Source organism: Centroberyx affinis, unplaced genomic scaffold, assembly GCF_046629955.1.
Source record: "Centroberyx affinis isolate AG114_WGS23_722 - 3 ecotype Tasmania unplaced genomic scaffold, CSIRO-AGI_Caff_v1 ptg000358l_1, whole genome shotgun sequence".
NCBI lineage: Eukaryota > Metazoa > Chordata > Actinopteri > Beryciformes > Berycidae > Centroberyx > Centroberyx affinis.
In genome coordinates, this window is record NW_027279029.1 from 541698 (window position 1) to 554654 (window position 12957).

Consider the following 12957-nt stretch of genomic DNA (forward strand, 5'->3'; position numbering starts at 1 on the left):
TGTAGGATTAGGTTTCAGGTAAGGGATTAGTACCAAGGCAGAACAGGGATATGGGCTATAGCTAAGAGCTGCCCACAGGGTAAAGAGCTAACTACTGTAGTACTTTGTGTTTGAGTTAAAGCCTTCAATATACAGTGCTTCACATTGTTTGTCTCTTCTTTGCAGATGCTCCCCATCTGGAGATCACACATTCACTGATTATTCCACAGGAAGGACAATACTTTAAATTGGAGTGTGTATCCATAGGCAACCCAATGTAAGTTGCAAATGTATTTACACCTTCAATGTCATGTCAATTACTGTCATAAAAATAGGAATAAATTGGACTTGAAATGTGCTTGTTCTTTATTAGAGAATGTCCATTTTCCAAAGTTTGGATACTGTGTATTTATTAAATATCTCTTCACAATGAGATAATTGTATGCAGAGAGAAAGAGAGAGAGAAGTAGAATATTTACTTACAATTTTGTGTATACTGTGTTTTCTTTCCCAGACCTGAACCGGTGCTGTGGTCCAAAGATGGAGGGGAGCTGCCAGACATTGAGCGTATGATCGTGGAGGGCAGGGAACTAACCATCACCATGCTAAACAAAACAGACAACGGCACATACCGCTGCGAGGCCAGTAACCACCTGGGGACCAGCAGTGCTGAGTACATACTGTTTGTATATGGTGGGTACCTCCGTCAGCGATAGCCTCGTATCATGGATGATCCCTGATGTTTCCCTGTCTTTCCATATTTCAGGACTCATCCCACATTGTGTGCTAACTCACGGATGGGCAATTTTGATGCTGGTATTCACTACAAAGTCACCAGAGGGTCTGTCTGTCTGAGCAGTTTAACTTATGAAACCTGGATATCCAACCAAATACATGGAATAATGAGAAATAATAGCAGTAATAACTAAAAACAGTCATAACTGTAATAACAAAACAATACACTGCAAAATCTCAATCTTAACAAGTCATTTAGTCTATTATTGAGTCCTAAAATCATAATTTTCTTAAAATAAGTGAAAAATTCTGCCAGTGGTGTTAGATAATTTCACTTGTTTCCAATGCAAATCAACTTGTTTCAAGAGCTTTGCAGAATCAAGTGTCATTTTCTTAATAGTAGTGCCGTAATCTGCCTTTTTCTGACTTGTTTCAAGATTTTAACACTAATTTTCTAGAAAATTCCTGAAACGAGTGAAGCTGCATTAGAAACAAGTGTTGCGAGTTAATTTTTCTCCTGTTTTAAGAAAAATAAGATTTGAAGGCTGAATATCAGACCAAATGACTCGTTAAGATGGATGTTTTTTGCAGTGTAGATCCCTTATGTAGGAGCAGTATTAAAAAAAATTGGCACCAGAAGCGAGTTCAACATCCTCTGTAGTGTGTCTGTCACATAGACCGCCATTCATGATGAGAGAGAATTGGATACATGTGGACTCAAGCTTTTGGGGAACAATTTTGTATGAGTTTTGTAGACTTTGGACTGATAACAGTAAAAGCATTGTGGTTGAATTATGCATATTTAGGGAGGCATAAATCGCTAAAAATGTTCTGAATTCACCCATTAATTCTAAAACCTTGAATAATGTTCATCAAATCGTTATGAGTTTGCCAGTAATGATTTGTGGGAGTTAACTTGAAAACAGTTTAAATTCGTTTAGGTGAAATCGGTCTTCATAGACTTCAAGGCCTTAAAATATCACCCTAATATGTGATTCTATGATCCTTTTATATTTGCTGTGAAGCAATAACACTCTGGCATTCCTCGAGGCCACACTAAACCCAGAAAAATTTAATGATTTTGGCAAGAGGAGGTGAAAATAGTCAGGGAAACAGGGGAAAGGTTAATTATGGTGGAATTCATCTGGCAAAAATGTAAAATTAAAGATAAGAAGTTTATTTTCCAGTACCATTACATATATGTGTATTTGTCCAAATATCCATAATACATAATATACCTAAAATTGAGGCTAACATCAGTTTAGGCCCTGACACTTATTATAGCAAACTGACATGCTGTCCTGGTGCAAGGTGCCAGATCCAGGTCACCAGTTTGCAGACCATTTCCTGGAGAATCTGCCTCTCCCTGATACTCGTATTTACCGAATCCTGCCCTGCTGGACAGCCCAGTTTACCTCACTGCATGTGCCCACAGGTTCAGTTTGGGACTCTTCCTATGAGGAAACAGAAAAAAAAGTGTTAAGGATGCAGAATTCTGCTTCTGAGTAGTGCCTGGAGGAGAGATAAGTTAATCCCGAGACAGCGGAGGGGCTGAGAGAATAAAGACAGCATGGTGCAGGAAGGGGATCATTAAGGGCTCTGCAGCACATGGTTATAACGTTTATCAAATAAAGCTAAGTAAAAACACAAAAACAAGGGCGGAATATTAAAATCCAACATGGATTTATTTGTTTCCATTTTTGCCAATTAAACAATCCCACACCAGAGTGCAGTTTGTTTCGGAAAGGACTTATCGCGGCTCTGAGTCGATGGACTTATTCAAGCTCACAAGCAGTTAGCTCAGTGGATGCACAGCAGCTTCTTTGTTGGATTTTTCAAGGCAGAGGCTTTTTTGGAGAGGCAGATCTCGCTTTGGAAAAAAAAAAAAAGAGAGAAAAGGAGGATGACACATTCTTCCCTTCAGCTTTTGTTATCTTCTTTCAGCGGGCTCAGTGAAGAGGGGAAGGCAGCGATGTCAGGCTAGGCCAGCGTCCATATCATCCTGTCATATCTGGGCTCCATGTAACCAAAGTTTCATCACTCACATTCAGGGGTTAGGAAGCATTTTTTATTTTTTTTTTGTTATCATTTCAAATTAAAAAGAAACATACAAAAACGTGTTGGAAGATTGTTAGAGACTGACATGTGCCAGGGAGCTGTTTCTCACTCCTTATCAGATTAACTGTGAAGAATAAGCAAAAAAAAATGATATTCGCATAGCAGCCTCCTCGCACTAAACACAAAGGTCCCGGCCACTGAAGGGGAAGGATGAGAAAATGAGTAAAGCAGGTAAAAGATGTGCAAGACAGGCTCATTTCCACCGACGGTGACAGCCATTCTTCAGCGCTACAGTATGTCTGGCTGAATACTTAAAGGGTTTTTTCCTCTGGATCATCCAAGCCTCTAAAACCTAATTTGTTAATGACGGGAGAGCTGAGAAGCAATAAATGTCATCGCTCAGCTGCAATTCATCACCATCCGCAATTTGACTCCTTAATACACTATATTAAATGAAGTCAGGAGATGTATGATAATTACTATGTCTGGGATGTTAGGGAGACGGGAACAAATAGTCGTATGAGTAAATACGAGCAGTGGTTGAGAATTTTGAGCGTGTGTTTTTGGAAAATCTGCAGCCTCATTTCTCACCTCTTGCTGTAGCCATCACACGCCTCACTTCACTCACTATATATTATATTTTCACCTTTAACAAACTTGACGTGTGATGAGCTTCAGGTTTTGCAAGCAGGCCTCCTTTGTGTAGGTGTGGCCTCTTTAACAACCGACCACCAGTTGTTGTGTTATTTTGAAAATTCGACTCATGTAGCATGTATGACTCACATCCTTTTGCCACGGAAAAGGAATTTACTCTTTTAGAGATTGAGTCATTCTTGCGGCTCTTGCATTTTATCATCCGTGCAGTTTTGTTATTTCGACTGTACTCACTCAGGTGAAAGGGCAGAATTAACCTACTGTAAAAAGCAGCGCGCGGCGTAATTGATTTGTGCTGTTTGATTTTTCTGTAATTTTTTCCCTCATGTTAAAGCCTGTTCCCCACAGAGAGGTTTGTTTTTTTGTCCCCCCATTGTTTCTGTTTCATTTAGCAGACGTCATCACCTTAGCGCCTCCATCTTCAGCTCCCCCCTGCCTCCCCCTAGCCTCCATTCTTCCAGTCTGCTAATACCAACACCACCACCACCACCTCATCAAGCATACGCAGTCACAGCTGTATTCGCAGGTACGCTTGCACCCCTCCACGGCCCTCCCTCAACGCTCCACGCACTCGCAAACATGACACTACACACACAGTTGATGATTTATGAGCTAACAGCTAGGCTTTCAGCTAGAAAATAGCATTGTTTTACTTGATGAATTCAATACTTTGTCTTGTTTTCCTCTTCCCCCTCCATTCTGTTTTATTATTTATTTTTATATGCAGCACTGTTACATTACCAGCATTTTTGTTGCTGTTTCTGATTGGTAGTTGACCCTGAGATGGAAATGTTGTAAAAGGAAGTCACAATGAGTTCAGGTAGTCATGCAAACCATTGCACAAATTATCATCCTTGCAGAACATGAGAATAATGGAAATTACGATTGCATTTAGGTTATTGTACATATGCTGAGAGGTTTCTGGTATTACCGTAGCAATAAGAAAACATGCTATTATGTTTGCATAATGTTTACTAAAAGCTCATGCTCCATGTGCGTACTGTCACCCCATCTCTACTAATGGAATTAGCGTTGCAGTATTGTATAGGAGAGTTTTAGTGTGTATGATTTTAGTGTGTTTAGCATTTTGCGCTCAGGCCAGCCAAGGTCACACAAGCACTCTGCCTGTAAAACATGCTGAAAGGATTTCTCTGACAGGCAAAGTAGCTTTACAACATCCAACCGAGGTCCTGGAGGTCTGCCGTGAGTGCAGTCATATGTACACCATAAAGCTGGAAAAGGGATGGAAAAAGTACAGAAGTTACTTGGATTTGTGATATATGTCATTTTGATAACCAACACACTTTTATCACAGACCATGAGCAATTTTGGTAGAACTAAACACATGGATTCTCACAACTCAGAAAAAACACCAAAAAAACATACAGTAAAAGCAACTTGGTCACAATGCTTCAAGTAAGTTGAAGTATTAATGTGGCATTTTCATACTCTTTTACGTGAACTTTGACTGTGCTTTGTACTGTAAATATAAAAGTGTAAATATTTGTTTCATTTATTGGTCCTTTGCTTAGAGATTGTTGAAATTTCAGGTGCAAGTGTCACTTGGCAAATGTCTGAAAGTACATGAAAAATTGAAAAGGGATTTTTCTTGCTTTCAGTAATAAGGGTGTACACTGGCAGTTGTGCACTGAAAACTGTAGCATGTTTGTTTTTCATGGTGTGTGTGTGTCGGTGTACCTCGTGCTGCCCAGTGGCCCCTAACATTAAAGTTAAGCATGCGTTCGGCTCCGACAGCAGGCTTCGCTTTGGGTCGCTCTTCTGCATGCTGTCGAAGTAAAAGCTCAAAACGAGACCATGCTAATTTCTCATGTTTCTGTTGAACTTTCTGTGGTCACCTTTTTTATCATGGTGTTGTTCCCCTCGTCTTCCCTTACTGCTGTCTCTGTCTGCAACCATGGCAACAGCCAAAGACTTACCAGGGCCCACGACAGGTAAATATCCCACTGCCAGTACTTAGATAATCATTGCAAGCCAGATTTACAGTGTGTGATGCTGGATCTGGATCTGGATCAGGACACGTCATGGCCTCCACCCAGCATGCGCCAAACCATCACCATGCATGGATGCTCACTCTGCTGACGCCAGCCACTTTTTTCTCTCTGGCCATGTCACAGGCTGCATAAGTTATCACACAATATGTTCCTGGATTGCTTTGTTTTTGCACAATGAAATAGATGGCACTATCAGGGTGCAGCAGTGTTTCAGATTGTATCTTTGCCAATGTGGAAATATTTGATTTCGTATCGTGTGATCACAGCAGAAATGGACAGGAAAGTCCAAAATTATTTGTGGAAGCGGTTTATCTTACATTGTTCTGATCGTATATATTTCTTATGAAAAACATTTCTCTTAACCACATTTTTCCAGTCACACATGCTTTTATAGCTCCTTTGTAGATGTTTTAGTTTGGTATGCAGTCCTTATATATCTGGTATTTTTACATGTTCTCATAAGGTATAAAATATTTTCAATCAGTATCATGGATGTGGGAATTTGGATCCAACAGTTCACGTCTTATTAATGTAACCAAGCACCAAATGAGACTAATTAGGCTAATAGAGAGTCATTGATGCGTCCCAGTGTGCTGCTTAAATGTGTATAGTTTTCCTTTTGTTTGTGTAGATGTGTGTTTTGGTTATGTAGTGTGTTCTTTCCGAGAGTGATATTCTGATTTTTGCAACCAATATCGATTGTGTACTGGTGACACTACATGTATTGTCTGAATTTTGCCTGTTTGTCTATACTGTAACACTTGGAATTTGTACTAGTATTGGCATAAGAATATGTGATGTGTGTAATGTCTCAGAGCTCAAACATTTGGATGGACAACTGTATAAATATTTAAATGGTCCTTTATTTGCACTGTAAGGGAAATCCATAAATGACAAGTTCTGTTTAGACTAAGCTGTGCTGAAGCAAGAGAAGTACAGCACTTCTCGTTCCTGCGAGCAATACGCCACGACTGTGTGTGATATGAACGTTGCTTATGCCCCTTGTTGACAGTGGAATCACCTTTACAGATCATTATATCCATGGACATTCTACTTTAAAATAGAGTTAATTCAACTGTTGTGCCAAAACAGTTCAATTAAAAAAAAATTGACGTGCCTGCCTTTCAGTCCCTGATACAATAACCATGGTGGTTCTATTCTGCATGGACTTAAATGAACTGCATGATCCACAACTTCATCTTTTTTTTTTTTTTTTATGTTTCACACTTTCAGTTGCTGAAAATAAGGGTTGTAAATGGTCTTCCGTTAACAGAGGAGTGAAACAAGGTTTGTAGGAACATCCCCACAGTCATTTCCCAGGGTCACTTTGCAAAACTGAGCACAAGCCGTAGCCATTCATCAAGTTGAGATAATGAGAGCACACGAGGAGCACAGTAAAGACACAGCCACTTACAGTTTATTACAGGACAGACACAAAGGCATGCTCCGGGCTGGGAAACCCTCCGCGCACTCTCTGCCCTGAGGACACCTCCTGTTAAATAATACTCATTTGAAAACCTGATCTTTTGTAGCGTTGATGCAGAATGTGACAGTGAGCAAGGACAAAACACAAAAAGATAGTGGTGGCTGTGGCAAAACAGGGCTAAGGAGCCTTACTGACAGCCATTATTTGGAGCTAGACTTCAGTTTTCTTGACGGCACACTGCTATTTCTATTGCCATGAATCGTGTAGAGATTTGTGATATTTCCTATGATTAATTAGACCTTCCCATGTACCCCCAATTCAATTACTTCAAAAACAGGGATGTCAGATTGCTTCTAAATATGGCAGAAACTCATTTGGGCGTGTTATGCTTCGTTCACAAGTATAAAAGCTAGATGTTTTCAGGATAATTACAGGCGTAAAACATTTCACTGCTCTTTAGCAAATGTCTACAGCTGCATGAGACGGGCGGCAGGAAATCTAGCAGGTGGTAATATTATCTGTCTGCTTTTTTCCCCCATCTTTCTCTCTCTCTCTCTCTCTCTCTCTCTCTCTCTCTCTCTCTCTCTCTCTTCATCCAGATCCCAATGCTTTAGGACAACATGGACCTGACCATGCTTTAATCGGAGGTGTTGTTGCAGTTGTGGTCTTCATCACTTTATGTTTGATAATAGTTCTTGGACGATATCTGGCCAGACATAAAGGTAAGACAGTTGACTTTTGCTTCTGCCCGCTATCTCCCTTGAATAACAATTGTCCTTTCTTGGAGTAAATTGCTCAATTTTCAGAAGGTGGGTAGTTACTTGGTTAATGCGTGTGCGTGGGCTTGCTTTGGCTCTATTTTGTCTAGGGACGTATTTAACACACGAGGCCAAAGGAGCGGAGGACGCCCCCGACGCAGACACGGCCATCATCAACGCCGAGGGAAACCACGTGCACGCAGAGGAAAAGAAAGAGTACTTCATTTAGACCTCTGTTGTTCTTTTTTTTTTTTTTTCGTTCTTTCATGACAACTTTTGACAGCAGACATGCAATTTTAAGCTGACTCAGCGTCGGCACACGATCTATTTCTTATTCTTTTTTGTCTTCTCCAGAAAGCTCACGCTAATAGGACATGCTTGTTTTCAAAGCATTTTTGCTGACAATATTGCCTTCTCCTTTTTGTAATCAATGTAAACCATGTACTATTTTGGGATTTTATCCAAGGCTCTGTGTCCATTTTAGTTTTACGGTGCCTAAATGCTGTACATTTTTCTGCATTTCTTCCACTTATCACAGATGTTTTATTTTCTCTATTTTCCTCACTGTACCTGTTGTATACCTTTTTGCAGATTTTTTCATCAGGAAGCGACGAGAAATGTGCTTCAACTCAAGCGGGAAAACCTTGGCTTTGCAAACAGTTTTGCTTTAAGGGAAGAATATGTTACATGCATCAGTGTATCAAATGTTAACATCTGATGGATCTTTTTAGGAATTTAAAAAGTGGTCTTGGATGTTACCCGAAGTTTACCCCACCACAGCCATACTGTATATGTTTAAAAAATACATGAAGCAGGCGAGACACTTTGACAAAACAAAACGTAGACGCACAGTCTCTGCGATTGTGTCTAGATGATATCAGCTCCCTCTTAGCATCGTCTGTGTATTCTCGCATTGGTTTAATTCCGTTTTCACTCATGTTATTGATTTGTAACAACAGAGAACAAGTCAGAAAATTAAAGCACAAAGTCTGAGGACTAACACAGAGGGAAAACACAGCAACTGTTTATTGTCTCAGGATTCAATATGAGTCTAGATGGAGAGATGGTTTCAGGCACGTGATGAAGATTTAAAAAACACTAGCAGTTATCGTCACGGATGAGGAACTTCGATTTTGGTCAGCTATTATTTGATGTAAGAATGGAAGATCCAAACCGAATGAGTGGAACCTTGTGCGGGTTCATTATTTATGTTACTTTAATGAACAACTATGCTCAATGTGTTGATATTGCTGTAAATTACTTTGCTAACGTGATTATTGGTGAACAATATTGTTGAATCTTGGGATCCCTGACACATTAAAAATTTGTATATTAGCCTATACAGTACATCTATTTAAAGTATTCCACAAGTCTTACTTTTGTTTTTCCATTTATCAAAGGCAAACAAGGAGATTGTTTTGCCACAAGGCATGTATATAATGTGTAAGTATTCAATTTTGGTAAAAAGGAAGAACACTGGTTATAGCTTTTAATTTCAGATCTTATCGGTTCCTGTCACTTTGATGAGATTGTTTTCACACTTTTGAAGACTTCTTCAAACAGGGATTCTAATGAATTACTTAAAATGTAAAAATTCTGGTCAAAAATATATGTATTTATTATTATGATTGATTGACATTTATTATATTATACTATATTGATTGATATTATTGCTGTTATTACTAAAAGTAGTTGTCTGACATTAACTTTTCCATTTTTTAAGTAAATTATATAACTTCTGTCATGAAAACAATACAACAATCACCGTTATGGCCTTTGAGTTTGCTGCAAACAGTACTAATGACATGTTGAGGCATTGGTGAATCAGACATCCCCTCAGTGTATATAGTCACTCTATCAAACACATCAAACCACATTACCAATGCTCATACATGTTATTTTGTTAGTTCAGTATGATGCTATAAATAACTCATTTTGTATAAAGTTTTAATCGCTGTAATTGATTTGCTTTTTATGGGGGATGTGTGAGGTTTGCTTTTTTCCCAGTATTGAATATTCATTTTTCAACTATGCCACTGTAAAAAAAAAAAAAAGACAAAGTGCGGATTAAAATATGAACAACTTGAAAACTGCCATTTTGTTGTGACTAGATTCATTGCTTTCAAATACACTCAGTCATTCTGTATTACAGTACTATTATAAATTGCACCCATAGTCTCACAGTATCAGTCCATGTATCTAGAATTACATAAAAGCGACCACATATTGATAGACAGCATTATGACCAAAGCTGGAATTAATATTCCATGCAACTGTTGAGTATTACTCAGCCTTTAGTATTAATAATATATGCAAAGTGTCCAACTTGTAGAAGGATTAAAAAACCATGAAGCTCCTCAGGAAGATTGCCCAAGGCTCTCAGCTCTTCACTTGATTTGTGCATTAATATAGGGTGACAAAAGGAAGACTTGAGTCTCCCCAAATTCCTCCCCCATCTCACTGGAGTTTAGTTCGATATGCTTGAAGTGGCTTCATGAAACTAGCCACAGACGTCAACACAGCAGGCTGCTGCTGCCCTCGTTTTAACAAACTGGAGAAGCAGCCTGGGCAAGGAAACTCAGAGGTTAACCACTTTTTGATTTGACATTATTAATTATTGTCAAGGATTCTGTCTTTAATATTGGAATGCGACTGATTGCTGTAATGTGATGTGAAATGATTACAGATAAGATGAAACTATTGATCCCTATGGGGAAATTAGATCATTGCAGCAGCAAATAGTAGTAGGGTTCAGCAGGTAAAATGACAAATATAAAGAATATAATCACAGCAATGAAATAAAGTGTAAACAATTGTGGGGTTCTATAAACACATACTGATGTCAGTTAAAACATATTATGTACACTGTGTTGATGGGTAATATTGGGGAGGAGTATGGATTACTAACGTATGGATTAAGTTACAGTTGTTATTGCCTTTATTTATAGTTGTTGCATACAAATGTTACTAGCAGTCAGACTGAAGATTGAATATGGATTACTAAATTAGAAATATGTCAATATACTGTATATGTGATATACATACGTGTGTGTGTGTGTGTAGGTGTGTGTGTGTGTGTAAACATAGATCAATGAAATTGAAATGAATTGAATGAAAAAGTAGCATGCATATAAAATGAAGCAGTGGTACCATTATGAAAATACCATTAATATAGGAGGGAGATATGGGAAAACTGAAGAATCAAGTATGTGAATTTACAGCAAAGAACATTATCAAATATAGATGATTTACAGCTGAGTAAAGCAAGTATTAATTGTACTATTTTTCAATACATACAGCACTAATCAAGACACTACATTTGCAGTAAACCCTACCAGTTTAGTAACATAAAAGTATGTACAGTTTATAGTTGATTATCACTATGTCATTGCCACAGATGAAGTTAAGTGAATTTAATTTGGGGATTGGTGTAATAGTCCTGTGCAGATTATAGCGCTCATACTGAATATCTCCACATCCTTAAAGGGAGAGATCTCTTTCCAGGACACGGGGCCCAATTCATTACGATCCTCCATTCTTCAGCTCCCATTGACCTTCAGCATAATGTTGCTTCCCAGCAGACTAATGTTGCCATTATCAACACACTGTCCGGCCAGCCATCTGCCCGCTTCACACAACGACTCGCTCCCCCCCTCTTGTAGAAACAGTTCCCAACGCTCACTTCATAATCATTACCACCAAAAAGCCCAGCCAATTCAAATAAACATCAGCCCTCGATATCATACTCCTTTTGCTTTATTAAAAGCTCTGTGCTTCGTTAAGCTATGTAAATTGAGATAGACTGTCTTGAATAATGCCTAGCAGAAAATAATGCTAAGAATCCATCATAATTTAGTAATTGGATATTGAGAGGGAAACGTTCGTGTGTAATAGTAAATAGTGAGTTAGAAAATGGATTTTCTCTTTACCCTTGAAATGTGAGAACCATACCCTGGGCAATGTAACAATCGCAGCGTGACCTCTGAGAAGGCCTTGTAAGTCTTACTAGACTGAAAGAAGCTGATCCCCACTGCACCCTGTAGGCAGGGTCCATATCAGTCCTGCAGCTCACAATAAGCTCTTATCATAGCAAAACAGAAGTCTCCCACAAAATCCTTCAGGGATGAATTAATATCTTAAGAAACATTATTACACTTACATATTATGATTACAGCACAATTCTGATTTTGCGGTGTTAATCATATTCATTCCTGAACAAATGGTCCTTGCAGTGGTATTGCTGCTACTGCTGAATTAAATAGTCATATTAGTTTTGCTACTTTGTGAGTCTTCACTCACTCCCCAGTCAAAGCTGTGGTGGAAAAGTAAAGTTTTTACAGTAAGTGGGACCGGGCTACTGTCAACACAGTCTGTTTCTTTTTTCCATCCCGCAGTTCTGCTGTAGATTAGTGACAACTGGAGGAGCCATGGCAAGATGATGCATTAAAAAAACCCTCCAACCCCGACACAAATACTGGTTTCCCTTTTGGATTAGCAGCGCAATGTTTTATGTGGAAATAACAGTAATTCCACTTGTTTTCACTATCCAAGCATGTAAATTGCCTTGTGTAATCCACTGGGCGATTTGCTGAGGAAATAAAGGGATAAAAGGATTTCAAAGATTGAGTGGGATTGCAAAGCAAATGCAGTATATTCCATCACTTAACTTATGCTAAAGAGAAGCGACAAAGAAATGTTCCCTCTCTGGATCATGTTTTTAATTACAGATGCTGATAGGTATTAGTGAAACAGTGACGTAACCCGTACACTGATTCCTCCAAACTTGCATTAGATTCAACAGTGACAATAATCACACTAAGCCAACAGGAAAAAATCTGTCCAGTGGAGGTATTCTTTATTTATGTATTAGTATTGTCATCATTCATATTGCCTGCCATGCAGGACAGACATATTTTGGAAGAGTTTACTTGTAATCATTGTTCTGCACCCAAGGATGAGGCACAAAGAGCAGACAGTAGAAGATGAAATTCACTTTTTTCAATATCCGACTTTTCATTTCCAGAAGTTTGAGTGTGGAGTCTGTTATCATTGCCCTTAGAAGCCTGAGGTTGCATTGTTTGTGTAAATGGTTTTGTCTTTGATTGACAGCTCATTCTAATAGAGAATTGGGAAGAATAATAACCACATGTTTACTACACTAGAGCAACCTTGGAGAAAGAGTCAGCGTGGCAAAAATCTCATGATCATGCTGATCTGCATTGCAGGCACACTCAGGAAAGTCTGCATGGATTTGTCAGAATACCCACAGACAGATTTGCTAAATGTTTTCTTACTTTCATATATATTTAAACAGTGTATTGGCTTTTAAAGCAGA

At 38.8% G+C, this 12957-nt stretch overlaps 1 protein-coding gene across 1 annotated transcript in view; it reads left to right on the forward strand.

Moving 5' to 3' along the window:
* The window catches only part of cadm2b (cell adhesion molecule 2b), a 138421-nt gene extending 130570 nt beyond the window's left edge, over positions 1-7851 (forward strand). Inside the window, exons 7-11 of the mRNA XM_071515522.1 lie at positions 166-256; positions 494-672; positions 5352-5378; positions 7464-7586; positions 7733-7851. Of these exons, the coding sequence (XP_071371623.1) occupies positions 166-256; positions 494-672; positions 5352-5378; positions 7464-7586; positions 7733-7851 (539 nt within the window). The remainder of the gene's footprint in view (positions 1-165; positions 257-493; positions 673-5351; positions 5379-7463; positions 7587-7732) is intronic.
* The last annotated feature ends 5106 nt before the right edge of the window (positions 7852-12957 follow it).